This window comes from Mesoplodon mirus (genome assembly GCF_964341445.2).
Source record: "Mesoplodon mirus genome assembly, chromosome: X".
In the NCBI taxonomy this organism is placed as follows: Eukaryota; Metazoa; Chordata; class Mammalia; order Artiodactyla; family Ziphiidae; genus Mesoplodon; species Mesoplodon mirus.
Window position 1 is genome coordinate 71,718,107 of NC_138981.1, and position 26,327 is coordinate 71,744,433.

At 34.4% G+C, this 26,327-nt stretch overlaps 1 protein-coding gene across 7 annotated transcripts; it reads left to right on the forward strand.

Moving 5' to 3' along the window:
• Positions 1-24,967, forward strand: ZNF711 (zinc finger protein 711). Of its 7 annotated transcripts, XM_082610443.1 has the most exons (11): positions 1-119; positions 1,881-2,008; positions 2,957-3,213; positions 3,592-3,696; positions 10,257-10,823; positions 16,041-16,196; positions 16,896-17,033; positions 19,155-19,292; positions 20,161-20,208; positions 21,625-21,768; positions 22,285-24,967. In XM_082610443.1, exons 4-11 carry the CDS (start codon positions 3,618-3,620, stop codon positions 23,460-23,462), a joined length of 2,448 nt encoding a protein of 815 aa, XP_082466569.1. In that variant the 5' UTR covers positions 1-119; positions 1,881-2,008; positions 2,957-3,213; positions 3,592-3,617; the 3' UTR covers positions 23,463-24,967. The 7 variants fall into 7 exon arrangements, with proteins under 7 accessions (XP_082466569.1, XP_082466564.1, XP_082466563.1 ...); XM_082610438.1 differs by lacking the exon at positions 19,155-19,292 and having other exon boundaries at positions 2,957-3,218; positions 20,164-20,208; XM_082610437.1 differs by lacking the exon at positions 19,155-19,292 and having other exon boundaries at positions 20,164-20,208.
• Positions 24,968-26,327: the final 1,360 nt, after the last annotated feature.

Consider the following 26,327-nt stretch of genomic DNA (forward strand, 5'->3'; position numbering starts at 1 on the left):
ATTGGCTCGAGCTGCGGAACCTCGGAAACCCGAATGTGAGGAGCTTACGGATCCACAGCTGCCGCCCCCCGCAGAAATCCGGAGCGCGGTCAGAAGCCAACTGGCGGTGGCGGCTGCAGGTAAGGAGACTCCTGAGGAGAAAGTAGAGGGACTCGGGTCCGCTGCGCTCAGTGTCGTTAGAGTGAGTTGAGGAGAGGCTCCCACCCAGCGTGTAGTGTAGGACGAAGGGAACAATGGAAGTGGCGTCTAGTCCCTAAGCGTTCCCTCCCCCTCGGACAGGCAGTGTTTCTCCTCAGCAGCAGCGGGTGGCTGGAGGAATTGAGAGAATTACTTCCCCCTCAGCCGATACGTTCATCCCCAAGGCCAGAGCCCCCGGGGGCGAGAGCCGTCGTGGAGGCCGTCGGTGGTTTAGGGTGACGGGAAAATGGCGGAAAACAAAACAGTGAAGTGAAGAATGCGGCGGCCCCCTGGCATTTTCTCTCGGCGACCCCCCCCCCCCGCAATATTCCTCTAGGTTGCACTGCCCCTACCTCGCCCCCGCCCCCCGCCTGCCGCGGATGGTAACCTTGGAACGCGCGAGGGATGGCGGCGTTTGCGAGAAGGTGGCACTGAATCGGGCATTTTAGGGGCTAGGGAGCCGTCAGAGCCTGGGGTGGGGGTGGGGGGCCGTGTGCGGCAACTGTCGCCTCCGTTAAAACACCACCATTTTGGTTCCCAGCCGCCGTCTCCCGTGTAGCGGGGCAGAGGTAGCAGGAGGAGGATGAGGGGTTGGGCAGCACGGCGTGGGTAGCAGCGGTGGCGACCGCTGCACCAAGTGCGGGAGGAGGGGAAAGGGTATTCTTGTCTCTTCGCTCTCTTGACTTTCCACTGCGAAGGTTCTCTTGTTTGGTTGAAGATCCAGGCAGATGGGTAATATATGGGAGGACACATGTGTGCATTCTGCTCAAAATGATTGAAACTTGGCATGATCATGGGAAAGGGAGACTTCTGCGGGAAGAGGGTTGCGTCCAAAGCTGCAATACTGCTACTTGCCAGGGCTCCTTTGTCTCCTATCTCTGCTAATACTACTTTCACATTCTCTTGCTCTGCCGCCTTAGGATTTCTCTCCTGTTCTTCACCCTATTTACATTATTGAGAAGCTAGGTCCTGAGTGAACTATGTTTAGAGGAGAAGAGGAGACGAATGAGAGTAAAATGTGTGTGGGGGGGTTTGTCTTGTTTTGATTTTTGTTTTGTGATTTCTGCTCCCCACATATTTATGGAAAGATGTTTACTTGAAGAGTACTTGGTGGTTACCTCCATTCAATAAGGGTGGGAGATACACTCTTGAGAAGACTGAGAAGCCTAGCTACCTATTTGCTGTTGAATCGTTAACACACTGCTGTTCTCATACCTCATTCATTATTGATCTTATTGAAACTTCCTATATGGGAAAAAGGTGCTCCAATTTATTTATTTGGTATTCTTACAGTGTGATACTTCCCGTAATAGTTGCACTGTGTGTTAAAATTTTTACACTTCATTGAGCACTAGTGCAGATTTTTCTGTATGAATTTGGCAAGGGTAACGCTTGCCCTTGGTTGGTTCTCTTTCACTTTCCAAAATGAGGTATTGCTAGTGATTATTAAAATATGCTTTAGGGAAGATTTTGGTTTAATCAGGTGGTCGAATTCTAAGTGAAATAACGTTGCTTATGTCATTTTAGGTAGTTGTTTCTGTTGCAATTCCTTCGGTTGCTTTTTAGATTAGCAGTTTTGAGCATATGAACCCTTCCTAATCTCACCCTGCGCATTAAAGTGTAAAGAAAAAGTCTTAAGTTGTGTAAGAGATTTGGTTTAAAATGTTTTAAAATATCTAATTATGAATGTATTTTTACAATAGGTAAAAAGAACGTTTTTCCAAAGAAAGTAACATAGTTCAGAAGGAAGAATAACAAAAAGAAAGTGCTGCAGATTTTATTTTACAATATGTAAGAAAATCAACAGTTTCTTCAGGATACTCATATTAAGGTGATTAACAAATTACTTAATGTTTTATCTTTAATAATTAAACAAAATTAAGTGTTTAAAACATTTTAAAGACATCTGTAATTGTTCTATTAGTTATGTGATAAAGAAAGCAATTACTCTAATTAAATTTGAAATAGTACACTGTTTTAAATGTTAAAAATAAGTCCTTATGGCATTTTAATTTATCTCTCTGAAGCCCCGGGTAGCTTATTGTGAACTCTCTTGGCCCCTCTTGACTTCATTTTGAAGGCAGAAAATAATGTGATATTTGAAAAAAGATAGCGAAATATAGATAAGAGTTTCTAAAAATTTGTAATTTTGCTCACACATGAAGTAATTTTGTTTGAATCATTTTAATATACAGAAAAGTAACCTACTGCTGTAAGATTTTGATATACATGACTCAAATGTTAATAAAGATTACTCTGTGAGACTTTCCTGCCTCTTTTACACCTATCAAATTTTGAGACAAGGGAAAAAATCTTAGTGATTTCTGGTACTTAAGGATAGATTAAGTTGTCTTACATGGCAGCTTTCTAAAAGTTTCTAAAACTTAATGATGCATCCTCATCTTTTGTGTGGTATAGCCCAATTTATTAAACATTCCTAACTAAAAATGAGGAAATGTTTTATAAAATTGACAGACTTTTTGGTTGATTTACTTAGAATCTTATGTTTGAAAGCAAAGTATACATGTAGTTGTAAGAAATACGTTGAGTTGCAGAACCTGACTTTAGGTTCCATACGATCTGGTGATCTTAAATATAGGATAAGTCATTTGAAATGAAATAGGTTGAGCCCTTGCTTTCAAAACTAGCATGAGGCTAGTGTGACTTTATTAATCATTAATGAAAAAAATTAGTCATACAATTACAAGTAAAAGATATTCTGAAAGAACCAATTTACTAAATGTATGTATGTGATTGATCTTATCTCCACTATATTTAGGAAGCAGTCATGTTTCATGAGTCCTCAAAACTGTGAGACAAGAGAATATAGTAGAATAAGGCCAGACGTCCTTACTGGCTCAAAGAACTCCAGGGAAACTGGGATAGAACATTTTACATTATAAGTAGAACCCCGGGAGCCAGAGGTGAAACACACGTTTATCTGCAGAACTACGCTGCAGAGCTGAGCTGGGTCTGGAAGAAATGGATGAGAGCCACTGGATGAAATTCACTAATACTAGACACCTGAGTCCTCTAGTAATGTATAAATATCCCAACTATTGTCTGTTGTCATCTTGTTCTCTTTTTTCTTCTTATTTAATAACCTATATTTTAAGTGGAAACTCAGTGCTACAATTTTGTTCTTTTGCTTGCTTCTTTCACTTCCCTATGGCTCATCACCCTTACTGTGCTTATTCTCCATTATCTTTGGTTTACTTCCATTTGATCCTTCTTTTATTTATGGTTGTCACGTAAAGCATCTAATCAAGGTTTTTGTTTGTTTGTTTTGTTTTCCTTTGTAATGAGATTTGCACACCTGGTTGAGAGGCACATTTTCAATTGCATTATTTTCTCAAAGCAACTGACTTTGGCCTAAATGTATTTAAACTATTTTAAAAACCATTTATTTTACAGAGATTTGTGAATGAACTGTGCTAAGTATGGATTCAGGTGGTGGAAGTCTTGGATTGCACACATCAGACCCTAGAATGGCACATACCATGATTATGCAAGATTTTGGTAAAGCATTTTCTTTGTTATATTTTTTCTTTCTTTTTTAAAAGTCAGAACATACTAAATATCAAAACTGTATTGGGGAAGAGGAGAAATTACAATGAAAACTTGTTCTTTTGCCAGGAAAATACATTTGTAGAGCTTATTTTCTTAAAATAAAGCTATGTGTCAGTACTCTAGATAAAATCATTCTTATAATTTTGTGGGAAGGTTGAGGTAAGGAAACTTGGAATATAGCAGTAATATGTCATTGGGAATGAAAAACTCAGTTTGCATAAATACCTGCATCAGTTCTCATGTGTAGGAAATATTAAAATATAAAATACATTTTAAGTTGCATATTTAATAAAGCTGGAAAAGGAAGTACTTCAGTCATTTCAAAGAAGTTAGTTAGATGCTTATATATGATAGAGGAATATCTTGCACTAGGTGATTAATTATATTCTGATGCCATATCCTCAGAAAGTTGTTACTAATAGCATTACCTTTTTCTTTTTTTTTTGAAAAAAAAATCCCTACTTTTGTAGCCAAGTTTTTCAGTAGCCTCTTAACAGTAGTCATTTTGATGAAGATGATAAGACTTGCTTGACAGTCAACAAAGAAACTGAATTTGGACAGGTTTAGTCTGAATGATAGAAGAGAGAGGTATCTGAAGTTAAAGAGGTGGGGATAGGGTGGTAAGAATCAAAGAAAAGATCAGAGTGAGAGTAGAAAAGATAAATGGTAAATTGGGACAAAAAGTAAACAGAAACATGAGATACTGTGGAATTGTTAAAGAAGAAATTAGGAAAGGGGGGTTACAACAAGTGATACTTTACTCAATTAAGAAAATGCTCCTACTGTTTTCAGATAATATGGTTGAATATGTTATTTTGTCTCCTGTTGTAAAGCCCACAGTAATGAGAGCCAGAAGAACTAGATTCTAGTCTTAGCAGTCCTATTAAATTATTTGTGTAAATGGGCAAATTACATATTTCACTTTTATGAAGGGGTTGGACTAGAAAACATTTAATGTCCTCCCCAGTTCTCTGATTCCTTGACATTTCTGTCTGATTGTAAAGGTGCAATGCATAGATTAAAATTTAATATGGTGGGAATCGAGATGACTGTGTAGTTGATGAAATAGAAAGGAATTATGGATTTATTCTGCTGAAAGAGTCAGAAGTGAGTTGTGTTGATTATGGATGACTTAGAAGTGATTTTATGTGAAAAAAAGTATAGGAATAAACTCTAGAAGAAGGACAAAAGGCTGAAGCATAAGAGATTTCACAAAGAATTTTGTGAATTCTTTGCTAGAGATAGTTTTTCAAATTCTAGAACACTTGAAATTCAGTGTGATAAATTAAGTTTTGGTTGAAATTTCAACTTTAATTTTTTAAAATAAGATATTTTTAAATGGAAGAAAGGCAGTATTTTCTCCATTTAATACAAAATATTACCTACCCTATAGCGTCTGGTAAAGTGCCAGAACCCCCCTCACTCCTGAAGAAGTTGCCCATTAGCAAGTAAAACATAATTCGTTTCAAAGAGTGAAAAAAAAAATGTCTGATTGGTGCTGTCTGATTGGTGCTGTCATTCCCCAAATGTCTATTGGTGAATATTTGCTTGGTGTTCCTCTTACCTTTCTTTCTGCTCTTCCACCTCAATGTCTTGAGGTTTAATTAATCCCTTATTATATCTAATACTAAGCTTTCCAAATTCTAAAAATTGATTAGAAATTAGATACATTCTCTTTAAATTTTTGCTAACATCAAAACAGAGATGTCTGCAATGCCATAAATTAATTATACTTGTGAAATATAAGAATTTAGCATACATAGGTAGAGCTAGTCAAGTAAACACACTGTGTGGTTCAGGATCTCTAAATTCCGTAAGGTTTTTGGTTAGTATGAAATGGCTACTATATTAAGAATTTAGAGACAATAAATGCTGGATAGGGTGTAGAGAAAAGGGAACACTCTTGCACTGCTGGTGGGAATGTGAATTGGTACAGCCACTATGGAGAACAGTATGGAGGTTCCTTCAAAAACTACAAATAGAACTACCATATGACCCAGCAATCCCACTATTGGGCATATACCCTGAGAAAACCATAATTCAAAAAGAGTCATGTACCAAAATGTTCATTGCAGCTCTATTTACAATAGCCAGGAGATGGAAACAACCTAAGTGTCCATCATCAGATGAATGTATAAAGATGATGTGGCAAATATATACAATGAAATATTACTCAGCCATAAAAAGAAACGAAATTGAGCTATTTGTAATGAGGTGGATGGACCTAGAGTCTGTTATACAGAGTGAAGTAAGTCAGAAAGAGAAAGACAAATACCATATGCTAACACATATGTATGGAATCTAAGAAAAAAAAATGTCATGAAGGACTTAGGGGTAAGACGGGAATAAAGACACAGACCTACTAGAGAATGGTCTTGAGGATATGGGGAGGGGGAAGGGTAAGCTGTGACAAAGTGAGAGAGTGGCATGGACATATATACACTACCAAACGTAAGATAGATAGCTAGTGGGAAGCAGCCACATAGCACAGGGAGATCAGCTCAGTGCTTTGTGACCACCTAGAGGGGTGGGATAGGGAGTGTGGGAGGGAAGGCGATGCAAGAGGGAAGAGGTATGGAAACATATGTATGTGTATAACTGATTCACTTTGTTATAAAGCAGAAACTAACACACCATTGTAAAGCAATTATACTCCAATAAAGATGTAAAAAAAAAGAATCTGAACTATTAATTTAATTCAGAAATTTATTGGACCAGTTTCTTTTGAAGGATACTTTAGAGTTTAAATTTTACAATAGTATTCTTTACGTAATAACTTGTGCGTGTCTCAGTGTAATAGTTGCCCTTGGAATCTGTGCCATTGAATTTAACTTTTGTTCAAGATTTTATTGCTGAAAAAAGTCCATATTGCTTTGGGACTTAAGTAGCAAAAAACCTTAGATGGTGGCCCAAGACGGACCCAACAAATACCAAATTTTATGCTGTCCTTCTGGTGAAAGTCCAGGTATTCACATTTAAATTAAATAACTTTAGTAAAAAGGGAAATGCTTGAAATAATGACTTGTTTCTTACTGTTATCTGGTTATCTAATTGATTTCACACGTTTTAAAATGTCTTCATATCATTTATAATTTGCTACCTAGTGAGATAAAGTCTAATGCCCTTTAATGCTGCTTACTAAATGCCTTAAATTTTAAATGAGTGACTCTATGGTAGGTCTTCTTATTCTTTCTCTTTCAAACTCTTCCTTTAGTAGTCACTCACTTGATTAGCCCTATAAATTCCTTAAAAAATAGTCTCTAGAATAAGTAAATTCTATTCTCCTCATTTAGGAAAGTTTAAAAAAAAAAAGCCAGTCTGGAGTAAAACAATGAGTTCAGTTCTCAGCTTGAACCTTGGGCCAGGTTATTTATTTATTTATTTATTTATTTATTTATTTATTTATTTATTTATTATTTTTTAACATCTTTATTGGAGTATAATTGCTTTACAATGGTGTGTTAGTTTCTGCTTTATAACAAAGTGAATCAGTTATACATATACATATACCTCTATATCTCTTCCCTCTTGCGTCTCCCTCACTCCCACCCTCCCTATCTATCCCACCCCTCTAGGTGGTCACAAAGCACGGAGCTGATCTCCCTGTCTTTGCTATGTGGCTGCTTCCCACTAGCTATCTATTTTACGTTTGTTTGGTAGTGTACATATGTCCATGCCACTCTCTCACTTTGTCACAGCTTACCCTTCCCCCTCCCCATATCCTCAAGTCCATTCTCTAGTAGGTCTGCGTCTTTATTCCTGTCTGGGCTAGGTTATGTAATCTCTCTAAACCGTAGTTTGTTCATATTTAAAATGGGGATAATAACACTCACCTTATTACACAGTTTTGAGGCTTAAATTATATAATATATATAAAAGTATTAGGTTGCTTGGTGCATAGTACTGAATAAATATAGCTAGAGTATAGCTAAAATAAGTGACTTTGTTCATAAATTCAGTGAAATCTAACAGATGAGTTGGTAAGAGGAAAGAGCAAAATTTAATAAAAGACATCTTGGATCTTGGTCTGAGTAATCTGCCAGTACCCTGTGAGGAACCCATCAATTCTTGGTCTAAGATCCTTAAATTATTTAGTTCAGGGCAAACAAGGATGTTTGGATTTTTTTGGTTTAGATCTGATTTATTTTGACCTGTAAGTTCCTGCTAGAGTTAAGACTAGGTAAACTGAAAAACACATTCCTTCTTCGTAGAATCCTCCCAAACAGGTTAATCTGAACCCAAACCAACACTAGCATTATTCTATCCTTCCATCCTTCCCTAGTGTCTACTCTCAGGAACCAAACTACTCTCCAGCAAATAAAATAAATGGGATTTCCCATATTTTAAGTCTAACTTATGAAAAGATTTTATAAAATACTAATTTCATTGTTCATATACATAGAATTGCAATACTGTGAATTTTATAGAGTTAACATTTAATTTTTCCCTGCTAAAAACCACATTTCCAGTCTGGTTGAATACTAAATTTGAACCCTCACCTTCTCCCTGTCTCCAAAAATGGCCAGTGGACTAATAAGTGAATAGAAAGTACTTGTTCTATACATACTCCCTTTGTCTACCAGATTTTCAAGGTTGAGGCAGTGTCCTTTTGGGTAATATGGTGGTTTAGGTGAGGGTTTGAGAATAGTGAGAAGGCTACAGAAGGGTTGAAAGGAAGAGAATCCTGAAAGGCAGCTTTTCCCTTCTCACCTTATTCTTTGATGTGTTAGGATATTAGTAGTGTTTACTGGTCTCCATCCTAACTTGCTAACAAACTTCCATAATGAATTGGTTAATAATAGTGAACAGTGTATAACAAATGGTACTCTTTCAGGTATTACTGTATAGAAAGTGATCATTATGTAGAAAAGGCTTTGTACTGGATTATTTCATGTAGGTAATTTTGTTGTAACCTGGTCCACAAACTCTGTTAATTTGTTTACTATACCACCTCAGAGAGAATGTAACAGAATTACTCATGAAGGAATTTTACACTCTTACAGTATTTACAAGGGGGGTAGGAGTTGGTGTTTACCGTGCTGCTCAAGAAAAACATTATTTAAAACTTTATCCCTGTAGATTTACTAATGTAGAATTTAATGCAATTTAGAGTTTGTATATATGTTTTTTAAATGAACCAAATCTTTGTCGAAAATGAGTTTTTTTTTCTCCTCAAATCAGATGTTAAAGGATGCTTTCCATTTTTGAATATAGTAATTCTTGTAAAATAAAGAAGTTCAGGGACTTTTATGTTTATAATACATATTTTCTAATGTATTAAGCTTGTCATATTTTATTAACTCAATTTAACATATTAGCAACCTTTTATGTTTGTGTGTCCTTTATATTTTAATTTTAATCTTTTGAAATGCTAGACTCACAGGAAGTAGAAAAAATAGTATATAGGGTCCTGTATAGCCTTTACTCATCTTCCTCCAATGGTGACATCTTTATAATAACTGTAGTACAGTATCAAAAGCAGGAAATTAACATTGGTACATTGCTGTTAATGGGACTACAGATCTCATTCAGTTTTCACCATTTGTGTGTGTGAGAGTGTATATAGTTCTATGCAGTTTTATTTCATATATAGATTTATGTAGACACCACCACAATGAAGATACAGAATGGTTCCATCACCATATATATGCTATGCCAAAATAGTCACACACACCCCCACCCTTGGCAACTGCTAATCTGTTCTCCAGCTCTATAGTTTTAGAATTTTGAGAATGTTATATAAAAGATTCCATTTATACATTATACAGTACAGTAACCTTTGGTAATTGACTTTTTTCATGCAGCATAATTTTCTAGCAGTTGATTCAACTTGTTGAATGTAACAATAGTTTGTCCCTTTCTTTATTGCTGAGTAGTATTCCATAGTAAGGATGTGCCAGAGTTGGCTTAACCAACCATTTACCTGCTAAAGGACATTTGAGTTGTTGTATTTTTGTTTTTGATTTTTGCTACTAGGAATAACAGCTACTATGCACTGTTATGGATATTTATGTACAGCTTTTTGTGTAAACATATTTTAATATCTGTGGGAGAAATGCCACAGAGTACAATTGTTAGGTTGTATTGGTAAGTGCATGTTTTTTATAAGAAACTGGGCAAATTATTTTCCAGAGTGGCTGCTACCATCACGTATGAAAGATCCAGTTTCTCTGCATCCTCACCAACCTGTGGTGTTATTGTTTTTTTATTTTAGTTATTCTAATTGGTGTGTAGTGATATCTCATTGTAGCTTTTTTTTTTACTTGAAAATAAAGTACATTATTTTTAAGGTCTTAATTTAGATTTTACTAACATCGTTTTCACCCACCTCCACCCCAGTTTCTGGTTGGTGATCATTTTTATTACAGTTAAATTGTCAGTGGTTCTTTAAAATGATAGTTTGCCCAGAACTGTTTCATATTTAAAAACTATTTTATGTCATCTGATATATACATACAGTACTTTTAATTAATAAAATTACTTGTTTTGGATAATTGTTTGTATTGTAGTCGCTGGAATGGCTGGTACTGCACATATCGATGGAGACCATATTGTTGTTTCTGTTCCTGAGGCTGTATTAGTTTCTGATGTTGTCACAGATGATGGGATAACTCTTGATCATGGCCTCGCAGCTGAAGTTGTCCATGGGCCTGATATCATCACCGAGACTGATGTAGTAACAGAAGGTGTAATTGTTCCTGAAGCCGTACTTGAGGCTGATGTTGCTATTGAAGAAGATTTAGAGGAAGATGATGGTGATCACATCTTGACGTCTGAGCTAATTACAGAAACTGTTAGAGTTCCTGAGCAGGTTTTTGTGGCTGACCTTGTTACTGGTCCTGATGGACACTTAGAACATGTGGTCCAAGATTGTGTTTCAGGAGTTGACTCTCCCACAATGGTATCAGAGGAGGTTCTTGTAACTAATTCAGATACAGAAACTGTGATTCAAGCAGCTGGCAGTGTTCCTGGTTCTACAGTTACTATTAAAACTGAAGATGATGATGATGATGATGATGATGAAGATGATGATGATGATGTCAAGAGCACTTCTGAAGACTACTTAATGATATCTTGTAAGTGAAACTTAAAGTCCATAATTACTTGGTAGAAACTGATTTATGTATAACACGGACAGGTTTTCTGGGATGGGGATCTATTCAATAAAAGTCATGGGATTGATCTTTTTGAAAAATATTTTTTTTTCAAAGCTGTGTTGTTGAGATGCTTTTTTGAATTTGTTCATGTTTTTAATTTATGAAAAATTATACCCATGGAGTAAAATAATGCAATTTATTAATATCTTAGAACAAAAACACAGATTTGGAAGGTTCAAAAAGTACATTAAGTGACACAATATTTTAATGGTAAATATATATATTTCAAAATGGGAAGTTTATTTCATGCAACCACTGCTTTCTTTTTAATATGACAGGTACTGGAGTTGTCAGTTCAGTTTTGCTTAAGAGTTTAAGCATAGTATGTTAAGAAATGTGTGATTAGTTTTTTTGAATTAAATACTTGAAAAGTAAATAATCAACTCAGATTGTGTCCTACAGTTCTGCCTGTGTTTGTTTTCTGTTGTCTATATATGTGTCTGTATAGTCTATGCAAAAATACTTTAAAATATTTATTTCAGACTGCTTTACGATGTCCTTAAGACATTCTATCTGAATGAGGAAGATAGAAATATCTTATTCTCATTTTAAGTGGTAAGTTTGCCTGAACAGCAACAATAATAAAAATCTCATAATAAGTTATTGATGGAGCATGAGGAAGAAGTGGGTCTATTCTTTATAAAATTTGAAGGCATTCTTTTATAGAAAAAAATCCCTTTAAAACTTAAATAATTTTTTATTTTAGAAAATGTACAAAAATTAAATATTTTTATATCATTCATTCTCTTGCCACCCAATTCCCTAACTTTTTATAATGGTTAGAATATTCAAATTGGGACTAGTTACTCTTTTTAACCATTTTCATTTATTTTATTTTATTTAGTTTTTCCTTTTTTTTTCTTCATCGCTTAATCTTTAATTCATTTTTTTACCTCTTGGTTTCTGTTGACCATTGAATCTTTCAGGAGTTAGAAAATAAATTGCCTTGAAATGTCTCAATGGTAATTTTAAAAGTCCTCTGTTTTTTTTTCCAAGATATCTTCAAACTACTCAAGGGATAAAATTGAGGACTTAAAACGGACTGTTATCTTATTCCTAAATCCCTAACTATTCCTGTAAGGAAATCTTATCAGCAGCTGAGTTTTTGTGGTAGGGAGTTTGTCTTCTCTCAGTCTCTGAGGTGCATCTGAGTTTTTTCCACTTTCAGACCAAATGTCACAATTTCTTTATCTTAGCAGTTGGTTAGGCTCTTCCACCTGTGCTAAGTAACTTGGAAATTAATATAGGATAATTGTATCTGTCTAAAGTTATCCCAGGTGTGCTTTTCTTTAAAAATACCTAACACCCTCAAAACATTTATGGGTGATGATTTTCTTTATGAAAAGCTTCACCAGGGAAGGGAGGTTCCTTTAAATAATGAACCTATATAATGCATTCAAATTATTTTTTTACCTATAAAATCAATTTTTATTTCTTCCAGGAAAATAATTTTGTATAAAGCAAAATATATTGGTAGGGTCATTATGGGAAAGGCCATGAAACTTCACCAATTTCAGGGGTAAAAGAGAAAAGTTAACACCTTTGTATTCTTTTTAGTATAATATCTTTATTGAGATATAATTCATATGCCATACAATTCACTCATTAAAGGTGTGCAATTCAGTGGTTTTTCATATATTCACAGAATTGTATCACCATCACCATACTCAATTCTAGAATTTTTTCTTCCCCCCAAAAGAAACCCCCATACCCTTGAGCAATCAAACCTGACACTCCACTCACCCCTCAGGCAACCACTAATCCAAATTCTTTCTCTATAGATTTGCCGGTTGTCAACATTTCATGTAAATGGAATCATATAATATATGGCCTTTTGTGTCTGGCTTTTTTCTCTTAGTATAATGCTTTCAAGGATCATCCATGTTGTAGCATGCATCAGTCCTTCATTCCTTTTTATTAATGAGTAATATTTCATTATATGGATATACAGTTTATTTATCAGTTCATCAGTCGATGGACATTTAGGTTGTTTGCACTTTTTGGCTGTTATGAATAATGCTGCTCTGAACATTCATGTACAAGTTTTTGTGCACATAGGTTTTCAGATGTCTTGGATATATACACCTGGGAGTGGAACACCTTTGTAATTTAAATATTACTAATTTTTGTTTGTTTCATCATTGCATAATACGGATCCATTACACATTGCCTCACCCCATCCCTGTGGTACATCAGTATAGAGTTGACCCTTGAACAACACAGGTTTGAACTGTGTGGGCCCACTAATATGAAGATTTTTTCAATAAATATATAATACAGTATTACATAATCTGAGGTTAATTCAGTCCGCAGATGTGGAACTATGGATACAGAGGGGCAACTGTAAAGGTATACATGGATTTTCGACTATGTGAAGAGTCAGTGCCCCTAAGCCCTGCATTGTTCAAGGGTCAGCTGTAGTCTATACTGATGTCATATTCACCATATAATTTTGGTAGATGTAACATGAAAGGGGTATGGTAAAACGCCTACTTAGTTTCTAAAAGGAATATTATACTGTAGATTTTGCTAAAATGAAATTTTAATCAAATTGTACCAATGGGCTATAGAAGAATATTGAATGATAGCAAACTTTGTAGGGTGGGCAAATAATGCACCTTACTGTTTTTTTTTTTTTAATTTTTATTGGAGTATAGTTGCTTTACAATGTTGTGTTAGTTTCTGTTATACAGTAGAGTGAATCAGTTATATGTATACCTATATCCCCTCTTTTTTAGATTTCCTTCCCGTTTAGGTCACCACAGAGCACTGAGTAGAGTTCCCTGTGCTATACAGTAGGTTCTCATTAGTTATCTATTTTATACATAGTAGTGTATATATGTCAATCCCAATCTCCCAATTCATCCCACCCCCTGCACCTTACTGTTTTAATGTTATATTTAGCACCAGTAGAATTCTGCGTTGTATATAATATTACCCACTTATTACTGGCTAGGATGTCATGTGGGTTGGGAAACAACACCGTGGGACTTGAATGTTGTAAGCCTTATAACAAAAGGTTAAGCTTGAATTTTGAGTATTTTGAGTATTATCTGTGTAAAGAAGAGTCTTTGAGGATCTATTTCTAAAATCTGTTGATTGCCTGTTAAATCTTTGTTAACTTTGTACTTTCTATAACAAAGGATATAGAATAAATCTTGGTGAAGTTGATGGTTTATCTCTTAAAACTGTACACTAACATATTTAATAACTTTATCATCTTCTATGAACTTAAAATACAGATCAAGTTTAATTACTCAATACATTTCAAAATTGTTCATTCTGAGGAATCTAATTAAGTAGAAAATAATGGATACGTTAAACTGTGGACCTCGAGGAAAGGTATAAGTGGAATCAGAATAGCACCAGTAATTTCAATACTTAAAGCAAAAATTATGGTACAAAACTTTTGAGAAATGACCAAACAAATGTCTATTTCATTTCCTGAGCTTTAGTTTTGTGAATTACAGTTTTAATTCAGTTTATCCCAGGAGGAACTCTGATTACTTTAAACCACTGAAGTGTAATAAAGTAGTATTTATCAGATGACAGTATTTTTTTCATTAATTTACTGTTAGTCCAACCTAAGAAATTCATATTTTGGACACTTTTTGAGTGTTTTATATCCTATATCTTTATTTCCAAGAATGAGAAAGTACTCTTTTTCTGAAGACTTAACTTGCCTCTTAATTTTTTTAATGATCTCATTGTTTTATTCAACGTATTTTAAAAGAGGCTGTTAAAAACCAGTAATATCAGATTCCTCCTCATCTTTTTTTCTTTCATTTTAATCTGTCCCAATGTGAAAAAAAAAATATTTGCCAAAAAAGTACTAACAAAATTAGGGTTTATGATGGAATGAAAATTTTTTTTCTGTTTATTTTGATCATTTAGGTACTCTCTTTCATAGACAATAAACTATTTGAATTCTTAAATAGTGTGGAATCATTTATATTTAACCACAAAGTTAAAGTAGTTTTACATTGTAAGAAGAATTTCTGAAATGTGTTTTCACCATTTTGAAAGGCCAAAGGAATATTTTTGAATTTGCATGTATCAAATTTGAAACTGAGGTAGAGAAAATCTAGACTTTGACCCATTTAGATCTTACTGAAATTCCTATTTTAAGAGTACTGAGTTAAAAAACTTTTTAATGTCACTTTATTCTGTTTTCAGTAGCTCTGGAGTTGTTTAGCTATAGTCAAGCCTTCATGATTTTGTTTCATATATGATACTATGATACATATAGTAGGGAGGAGCAGATTTTCAGTCAGGGTTACATTTCAGTTTTTATGGGGACAGGACAAGCATTGAAATAAAAAATGGTAGGCATATAATCTTTGGGGGAGTATATTGTTTAATATTTATGTCCAAAGAGCAAACTTTATGAATATAATGTATTCATTGCATAGTTTATGCACAGTATTCACTTGAAACTAAATGATATTCTTAAAGAATCAAATTTTTAAATCTACTTAAAATGTAAGTAATCATTGTTGCTTTATTTTATATATGATTTGAAGCAAATCATACAATGGTATACCTGGAAGTATACAAAATTTCTGATTTTAAGTAGCCTTCCATTGACTCAACAGGAGTTAAAAGTATTTACTAAGATTTTATTTTTATGATTTCTGAAAAGCCCTTTTTATAAAATCAGGTGTTTTCTGTTTTCTCTTTTTTAAAATACTAGATTTCATATGTTAATTGGTTTTAGATATACTGCTATTTAATTTGGGAATTGTTTGTCAGCTTATTTCATGAGTACTATATATTTTATGTTCTAATTTTTGTTATTAATTTTGGTGTTAGGATTTAGCTTAAAATGTTGAACATAATGGAAGATTATTTAATCTTCCCAAACCACTTTAATTAAAGCTGTATGGTTAAGAGTATTTCATATACATAAATTGAAATCTGTGATTATGTATTTTATATAATTATGATCATGTAGTATATCTGTCTTGTATACTTTTTTCATGAAATATACCACTTTTAATGGTTGCATAATAGGTCATTAATTGAATATAGTGGGTAGGTGGTTAACACATTATTTCATATTGCACTAATACTTAACACCCACTAAATGTCAATGGTACTTTTTGACTGAAACAGTTTCCCGTTTATATTTTACAGTGGATGATGTTGGGGAAAAATTAGAGCATATGGGGAGCACACCATTAAAAATCAGTAGTGATGGTTCACAAGAAGATGTTAAAGAAGATGGATTTGGTTCAGAAGTAATAAAAGTGTATATATTTAAAGCTGAGGCTGAAGATGACGTTGAAATAGGTACAAATAATAATTTTAATTTATTGCTATAATGGTTAGAAATTAGAACTTCTCTTTTCTGGAGATTAAGTTCTAATATTGCCTTCAAAGTGCAACTCTTATAAAAGGTTTCTTTGGGGATGGAATATTTAAAAATTATACATAAATATAAAACAGGGATAGAGAATAAGTCATCTTAAATATTTTTAAACTTGAGTAGAAGATTCCAGTTGAAATTTCAAAACATATGAGTGGAGGGGATTTGGTTTAGAGTAAGAAATTATGAGTATTTATGGGAAGGCTAGAGGCAGGGTGCTTTGGATTTTAATCCTAGTTCTTCCATTTAGCTGAGTGACCTTTGGTGAATTACTTAACCTTCTTCTGCCTCAGTTTCCTCATCCATAAAATGGCCATAATGGTAGTAACTACCTTATAATACTATTGTGAGGCTTAAATGGGTAAATACATGTAAAAAACTTAAATAGTGCTCGGCATATACAAGTGTAATGCAAGTGTTAACATGTGTTGTTATTTCTTAGTGATGACTGAAAATTTAAAGTGCAATTTATAAGAAAATTCTCTTCACAGTTAGAAATTTATGTTGGAATATTTGAGGGGGAATATTTTTCTAAAGGAAAATATTTTTATGTATCCTTCTTATTAATTTAGGGAATTATTCCCTGATACTTACTGATTTTGATACATGTTTTAACTTTTAAGGTGGAACGGAAATTGTCACAGAGAGTGAGTACACCAATGGGCATTCTGTAGCTGGAGTGCTTGACCAGAGCCGAATGCAGCGGGAGAAGATGGTTTACATGGCAGTTAAAGATTCTTCTCAAGAAGAAGATGATATCAGTAAGAAAAAAAGGCACTGTAGTGACATATCAGTAGTCATCATGCATTCTTAAAAAAAATCTCATATTCAAGCACTACATAGGAACAAAGTTCAATAAAATAAGTCTGAACCTTTGCTATAATTAATTTAAAGGAAAAGCGTCTTTTGACTATCCATGCATGCATGTATTGTTCAAATGAGCAAACATAAAATACTGTGTCTGAGATACTAGGGATACAGATATCAGCAAAATATGGTTCCTGACTTTAGGAGAGCCTACAAATATATAGGGAATTACTGAGAATCTACTTTGTGTGTGTTATTGAATATGTTGCATATATATTATCTCATTTAATTCTCATAATTCATCTCTGAGGTAGGTGGTATTAGCCCTGTTTTATGGAAGGAGAAAGTGCTCAAGGAAATTAAGCAGTTTCCCAAGGTCATTCCAGTATTAAACGAGGAAGATAGGATTTGAACTCATGTCTGCCTAACTCTGCTGTCAGTGATCTTTGTACATGGCAGTGAGCACTGTTGACCTTTCTCTGAATTTAGCAGTAGAAGGGCTAGCTGGTTGTTTTCCTTCTGCCACTGAGAGATTAGCTGAGTAAGTATTCTTCCAAGTCAAGCCACCAGGATTTTTACTTATTATGCCGTTGATGGTCTCCAAGTAGTTGCTGTTTAAGGTTTCTTGCGGCTGAGTAACACAGGGTGTAAAAAGCTCCTCACATTTCCTTTCCTGCCATGGTACACATTTCCTTATGAAGACGTTTTACTTTCTTCCTACTTTCTCCTCACCTCAGTGTAGGAATGCAGCCCTTCCCTCAGGCTTTTTCTGTCTTCTTGCCATGCTGAGACAAAAACTACTTTGCTTTGCCCTAGAAGAGCAAGAGCCTCCACTTCAGTGCATTACCTTGACAATAGTTAGCTTTACCTATACTGCACTATGATCCCCACTCCTCAGATTTCCTCCCCTAGAAGTCATAGGGAGCTGAATTCCAATCCCAAACAAACATGAATAATATACCACAGCTGCAAATGTCAAAACAAATGCGTCTAGAGGATTTGGTTAGAGAGAAAAATAATTAATTTCTATTTGGTCTCTAGATTCTTTCTTTTCTTTTTTACTCATTGGTCAGGAGACTGAAGGTTAGGTTAGCTGATGCCAGAATTCCATAGGGATGTGCAAAACTTAGACCAATGTTTCCTTCTGGTTAACTGAAAGAAGGGAAACCTAGGAGAAGAGAGATACTTTTTTCCCACATTTTTCAGTAGTGAGTAGGGACTTCCCTAGTGGTCCAGTGGTTAAGACTCCATGCGTCCACTGCAGGGGGTGTGGGTTCGAGCCCTGGTTGGGGAAGTTCCGCATGCCACATCTCACGGTGCGGCCAAAAAAAAGAAAAAAAAAAAGTAGAAAATCCCAGTATGTGAATCAAAGGAAAAGCGTAAATTCAAGCCAATTTTCTACTTAACATGTTAAATCCAAATGGATTATTCCACATAAAATATACCTACTGACCTTCTAGGTTTAAATTCTTTTACACTAATACTATGTTTTTTTAAATGTCTCACTTAACGCTTTTGTCTTTAGTAGGGTCTCTGAAAATCCTGCCTCTTAATGGGTGTCCACATAGCCTTGAGCCACCAGCATTTTATATTATAACCATACATTATGGTTTTACTTTCATTGTTAATTATTTTTCAATTACTAGTATTTTTGACAATTTTTCATTGCATGTACACTACTGCATTTAATTTACATGTGGAATAGCATGGACCACTTTCTAGTACTGATTCTATGGGAAATGCCTTCTGAGTTCTGAAGAACTATCAGGCAGAATTATGGAATACAGCTCTTCTTATGAATTCCTAATGCCCAATGGACTGTGAAATCAGTCAATATATTTCAAGCGCACATTTTATATAATCTAAAAGTCATTTTCGTAGGACTAGGTTTTAAGAGGAGGATAAGAACTTTGATAAATTACTGTCTCCTAGTGGCACCAGCCTGCGAAGTGCCTAATGTAATTTTTAAATTAACCAAATTGAAATCTTGAAAGTTGAAAGATAATCGTTTGGAAATTTTTACCCATCTATTAAATACTTGGGGTTATAAACAAGCAATTATTTCTAAAATTTAGGTTGCGCTGAAATAGCAGATGAAGTTTACATGGAAGTCATTGTAGGGGAAGAGGAAGGAACTTCTCTCCCTGAGACTCAGCTTGAGGACTCTGATGTTAATAAAACAATTGTCCCTGTTGTCTGGGCTGCGACATATGGTAGGACACTGGCATTTTTTCACCTGATAAGTACATAACATATCTATTTGATCAGTCTTTAGGTCATTAAATATGCTGTGCTAATGCCCCCCATGAGTTGGCTAATACTATAAAATGTTTTGCTGTGGACTGATTCATCTCTAGTTACTTACATAATTTTTGTACCACATATCTTGTGTTATTTACAATGAACCTTGCTTAATGCATTTTGTTTTTCAGTAGGATTTATTTTAAATCCTACATGTATAAGTGAGTGCCATAAAAAGTTTTATTTTCCTAAAATAGGAATATCCTTTGAAAATTGATCCTTCCCCTTTTGGAAAAACTTATTTTATGTTTTAACACCACAAATAATAAGATATTGGGGTTTTGAAAAGGAACAGAAATCCAGGTGTGCTCTTCTAGGAAGTACATAATGAAAGGTAAATTTATCAAGTTATTTTTTCCCTATCTATTTTATCTCATTCTTACTTAATTTACAAGATGGTCCAGGTATACTCTTTACTTTGAAAAATTTTGTTGTTCAAATGCATTAATTTATCTTTACTTGGTTTTTCCAAAGTTTCATTCATTCAACAGTCATTTATTGAGCATCTTCAATTTTGAGGGTATTCTGCAGAAATATCTACCCAGGTTTTATTTGAAAAGTAGGGTTGTCCTAGATGTTAGTAGTTTGAAGGATGCTGACAGCAGCCCTTATTTTCAGTGTGTGATATTATCTAATCTATGGGAGTGGAAGAACTCAACAACAACAAAAAAGTTTAATCCAAGGAACGGTGATCAAAGTAAGATTTTGTAGATTAAGATGTGATCTACTAGTAATCATTATACTCAGTCTATCAGTTTTTAATTAGTCTTTTTTTTTAAGGAGATGAAAGAAGAGTTTCTCGAAGGTATGAAGATTGTCAGTCATCAGGTGAGAGAGCATTATATGTGAGATGTAAGTTAAGTAGCTGGTTTTGTGTACTGCTTGGTAGATACAGAGTTCTTAGTTTGTGTGTACAGACCCATTTGTTAGACTCTTACTTGCCTGGTCATATCTAGTTAGTTAGAAGAGTTTACCTCTTTGGGAAACTGATTAAATTATATAGAGACATAGCGTGTGTTATTCTGTGAATGCAGTTCATTTTAGATTTACCTCGGGATTTCCCTGGTGGTCCAGTGGTTAAGACTCTGCCTTTCCACTGCAGGGGGCACAAGCTTGATCCCTGGTTGGGGAACTAAGATCCCATTTGCCACACGGCATGGACAAAAAATAAAAAATTAAAAAAAATAGATTTACCTCAAGATACAAATATCAGGCCACTTACTACATGGGCCATAAAAAATTTACTATGGAAAAAATTATAAAATAGAAATTATTCTGACATGAAAGTAAAAGTTGCCCATGATATCAACCACTCGTTAATGTCTTCCTTGGGATGGAACTCTTTTTTTAATTTCTATGGCAACCAGTAGATTTATATAGCTGTTACATAAAGCTCATGTGTCAGTGTAAATTTTTTTTTTTTAGTTTTAATACACTTCATATAGTGTTATTTATTCCATGGTTGATAGTTCTTTTTATTTTCTTACACAAGGAGACTTTTTCTTATGATAAAGTGTCTATTTTGTTTCTATCTTTAGGAGGTATTTGACTCTCTAACTGTAGATTTCAGGGGAATTAATGAGAGGCATATATATCATAGCATTTAAGCTAAACAGTTTCTTAGGGCTACATTTTTAAACTAAATTGCATAACACGAGAGACTGTGAGAACTGAGATTTTATTAAGTACTTTATTCCATATACACTGATTCCACTGAAATTGCAGTAGATTTCCTGCCACATTTATCTTAACACTTAAAAAAATCAATCTTAATACTTTTTACATTAAGTAAACTATTCTAAAGCATAAATACAAGAAATCTGTTGTTTGTCATGTATTACAGTTACCATGATTGTATTGGATAACTGACATGTGTAAATTTCTTTGCTAAATCTCTTTAATTTCATCAGCCTTCATCAATGAGAAATTGATCTGATGTCAAGATTTTGTTTAGGGTCATAAAATTCAGTTTCTTATGTTTCATTCACCTTATCAGTTTGTTCCTTTAGGATGAATAAATTGGGATATTTTAAAGTTACTTTCACATGGTATCGTATTTAAAGTATTTGCATATACACATATGTGTGTAAGAGTATAAAAGAGAGAGAAGGAGAAGATGGGTGTACTTTGTGAAATTTAGTACTGCAATGGCAACTGAATGCCATGTCTTCTCTAATTCATCTAACCAAAACCAAAAAAGTATAAATATATGTAAGTTTAATGGTGTATCGATTTTTTTTCCAGGAAATACTTTGGACTCAACCTTAGAAAACAGAAGTAGTACAGCAGCACAATACCTTCAAATTTGTGATAACATTAATACAAATAAAGTACTTAAACAAAAAGCTAAGAAGAGGAGAAGGGGAGAAATGAGGCAGTGGCAAACAGGTAAAATACTAATACATTACTCGATGAATATTATAATTACTTGAAATGCAGTAGTATTTTTTGTAACCCAAGAATATGCCAGTTGTTTGTAGTGTAGTTAGTCCTACTCCCATGTACCTACTTGTGTTTGATCTAAATAGTTGTTTTTTTTTAAATGTTCTACTGGTACTTAATAAAACTGTGCTTGTTTGCTTTTTACCCAAATGATGTTTTTAAAGAGAATTTTCAGGTTGGTTTAACAATAAAGGGTGCCTATTTCTAGTTTACAAAGAGCATGTGATATAGCATTTTGGCAGGTGAATAGTCTATAGTAGAGTGCTGCTCATTACTTTTTAGTGAGCTACTTTATTATAAATTGCTTTCAATGTGCATTTTATCTTATGGGATTTTATTCTACTAGTATAGTTCTCACATTGTGAATGTCAGCTAATTTTGCTGCCTTTGTGGTAAAACTGTTTAAAACAGTCTGGCCAAATTTCACAAATTCACTGTTTGGTTGTTTGTTTTTTAATCTAGCTGTTATAATAGGCCCTGATGGACAGCCCCTGACGGTATACCCTTGCCATATTTGCACAAAAAAGTTTAAATCCAGGGGATTCTTGAAAAGACACATGAAGAATCATCCTGATCATTTGATGAGAAAAAAATATCAGTGTACAGATTGTGACTTTACAACTAACAAGAAAGTGAGTTTCCATAACCACTTAGAAAGCCATAAGCTTATAAACAAAGTTGACAAAACCCATGAATTTACGGAATACACACGAAGATACAGAGAGGCTAGTCCATTGAGTTCAAATAAACTTATATTAAGAGACAAGGAGCCGAAGATGCACAAGTGCAAATACTGCGACTATGAAACTGCAGAACAAGGACTGTTAAACCGACATTTACTGGCTGTTCACAGCAAGAACTTTCCTCATGTTTGTGTTGAGTGTGGGAAGGGCTTTCGACATCCTTCTGAACTCAAGAAGCATATGAGAACCCATACTGGTGAGAAGCCATATCAATGTCAGTATTGTGTCTTCAGGTGTGCAGATCAATCAAATTTGAAAACTCACATTAAGTCTAAGCATGGTAACAATTTGCCATATAAATGTGAGCATTGTCCCCAAGCATTTGGTGATGAGAGGGAACTTCAACGCCATCTGGATTTGTTTCAAGGACATAAGACACACCAGTGTCCTCACTGTGACCATAAGAGCACCAACTCAAGTGACCTTAAGCGGCACATCATATCTGTCCACACTAAGGATTTTCCTCACAAATGTGAGGTCTGTGATAAAGGTTTCCATCGTCCTTCTGAGCTCAAAAAGCATAGTGATATCCATAAGGGTAGGAAGATTCATCAGTGTAGGCACTGTGACTTTAAAACATCAGATCCATTTATTCTTAGTGGTCATATCCTTTCAGTTCATACTAAGGATCAGTCATTGAAGTGTAAAAGGTGCAAAAGAGGGTTCAGACAACAAAATGAGCTCAAAAAGCATATGAAGACTCACACTGGAAGGAAGATTTACCAATGTGAGTATTGTGAATACAGCACTACAGATGCATCTGGCTTTAAACGACATGTGATATCAATACATACAAAAGACTATCCACACAGGTGTGAATTCTGCAAGAAGGGATTCCGAAGACCATCAGAAAAAAATCAGCATATTATGAGGCACCACAAGGAGGCTCTTATGTAATACGATCAATATAAAGAAAGAAGCTATTTAGAAAATATGACATGCTACATGGGAAGATAATTTCATGAACTGTTCACCTGGTTACAAAGCTTGATATTAAATCGTAAATTTACATTCTTTTTATTAAAGATGTTAAGATATTTGAATTGAGAGGGGATCTCATAGCCCTTTGAAATTAGTTAAAGAATTTAAGGAGCACCATAGAATGGTTGCAGAAAACCTTATTTTCTATTTAATAGTATTATAATCATAATTCAGCTACAGAGGGGAAGAGCAAAGGCAACCACTTTATTTGGCTGATCATACTAGAGACAGATGTTTCTGAAAAGATCATATCTAATTGAGGAGTTTAGCAATGCTTTGCTATCTCAAGCAAGTGTCACTTTTATGCCGTTTTAGAAATGGAGTGGGGAAAATAAAATGCAGTCATCCATTAGTCACTTAGTCATTGAGCCTTTATATGGTACCTGGAAATTGAATTCCAGAAATGGCAAAAGTTTTGTGTATTCATCAATAGAAATTTCACTGGAAAACAGGTTAGATTAATCCAATACTATTTAAAAGAATTTCAGAGCTGCTAAGATTTTAACACAGGATAGGATGTTTAAAATATAGCATTCTGTACTGAAGTCTAAAGATTAAAGTTCCCCTTTTTTTGATGTTCAAGTTGATTGTTGTTAAGTGTGGCATATATGACAGAAGTATATTTGAGTCAAATGTGGCTTTCTAAAATGGATGCAACAGTAATGTTGCAAAGTTAGCACTATATTTCTTAATGATCTAAAGATTAAATTGAGAGAACACAGTTTTCTTAAATATTATGTTTAGAGGTTTTTTTTAGGACAGTCATAGCAAGTATGATTGTTCTAGTCTTACTTGCTCTAAGGTTTAAAGGTGCAATTTTACGCCATTATTGAAAATTTTGATTTTTAAAATCTATATACCATATTATTAACATGCATTTTCAATATGAGGCAGTATTTATGCGGTATTTAACAAAACACTATGCTGCCAATAGAGCTTGGAGGTGGATATTCAGTTTACAGTGTATAAATTTAAAATATGCATCCCTTTAACAATGCTTTATGTTAGCATGCTGCAAATCAACATGGCGCTTAAAATAAAAAGCAGGTTTAGGGAAATTTAATGAAAATCCTGTTCATAAATGTAATGCATATGATGTGTACTTTTAAGTTTTAGTTGCTTCATGTTTACACTCAGCTGTTAAACATAATTAAAATGTAATTTTACTTCATGCTATATTGTGGCTTTGTGTTTTAAATAATGTTCACCTTTCTGTTTTTGCACCAGATAAGAATCAGTTCCTTGAGAATATTTTTTTTATCTTTCTTAACTTCAGAATATTAAATTTGGAAATCTAAAATTGTGTCATGTGATTGTAAATGATGTATACGCTGTAAAATAAGATTGTCACTGTTACGTGGGATTATTATTTCTAAATGTTACTCATTGAAATGAGCATACAATAAAAAGCATTTATTGCACTTCAGGGTTTTGTGAGTTTATTTAAAGTTGTGTTGCAGTGTCCCTCATTAAAAGACTTCACTTAAAATTGCTCTTAGGCAATTTTGTCTTCAGTTTAGCGTCTTGTAGAATTTTGTGCATTAACAGCATGAGCTAGGAATTTAAACAATTATGATGACTATGGCATGATTATTCCTCAAAATTTTGTGTTTTTGCTAAAACCGTGATGGAATGCTTTAAAGTTGCCCATCTTAAGACTTGAGACTTAGTATTACAGAGAAAACTAAAAATTCTTAACCTGCTTAAGTAACACAATCCTGAAAAATGAATCTAATTATATTCCCAATAGACCAATATACATTCAAAAGGAAAAGTATTAAATCAAGTATTTGGGAAAGATTTCTGCAAATGAGCATAAAAATAACGTGCTGTATTCAAACTAGTCAGCATTCAGTAGAATCCATGTACCTGGATATAATATATAGCGCTATTGCTAAGACTCTGTCAATTGGGCTATTCTTTAAAGATCACTAAGAGAAAAAGAATCTATTAGCCATTACATGTTAGACCGGTCCTTTAAGCTTTAATTCTATAGAGTTCATCTAGAGATCTTGTTAGAATATATATTCTAATTCCATAGGTGTAGGCCGGGGCCTACAATTCTGCATTTCTAGCAAGCCCCCAATGTGTTACCACCATAGAAATAGTAAGGTGTTAGAAAAAGCCCCTAGTGTAATTCCCGTACACTTTGCCAACTTTGCTTAAACAAATATCTATGGGTGAGTAGATAGAGGAGATCCATACTGAGGACTTGGCATTTGAGCTGAGACATGAGTGGCAGGAAAGAACCAGTCATGAAAACCTCATGCAAGTTCAAGAGCATTCAAGGCAGAGAAACACACATGCAAATGCGAACAACCTGAGATGGTACCAGCTTTGGCTGGATCATGGTGAAGGGAGACTGATAAGGGATGACACCTGTGAGAATTTTAAATGGGAAGTCATTGGAGGGTTTTAAGGAAAGGAATGATATGATGTGATTTACGTTTTGAAGATCACTGTAGAGGCTGTGTGAGGAATGTATTGTACAGGGCCCAAAGGAAGCAGGCAGCCATGTGGAGAGGGTATTCCAGTTGTTCGTGCTTACAGTGGTGCTGGAGAAAAGCAAATGGATTTTCTTTCTTATAAATTGGGCCTAGAAAACAGCCAAGATAGAACACATAAGAATTCAGCCCATGTTACAAACAAAAGGGAAAAAAAGGCACTTTTACAGGACAGTTAAGTGTCATTAGGGTCATTATGTGGAGATGGATTTGTCTGATTGTCACTTCTAAGTGGCCTATACCATGACAGAGAGGAAAATATTTAGAATTATTCAGG

Coding starts and splice junctions, on each gene's coding strand:
- ZNF711 (XM_082610443.1), top strand. CDS start 3,618: ATGGATTCAGGTGGTGGAAGTCTTGGATTGCACACATCAGACCCTAGA. Junction 10,824..16,040: donor AGACTACTTAATGATATCTT/GTAAGTGAAACT, acceptor TATATTTTACAG/TGGATGATGTTGGGGAAAAA. Junction 17,034..19,154: donor TCAAGAAGAAGATGATATCA/GTAAGAAAAAAA, acceptor TCTAAAATTTAG/GTTGCGCTGAAATAGCAGAT.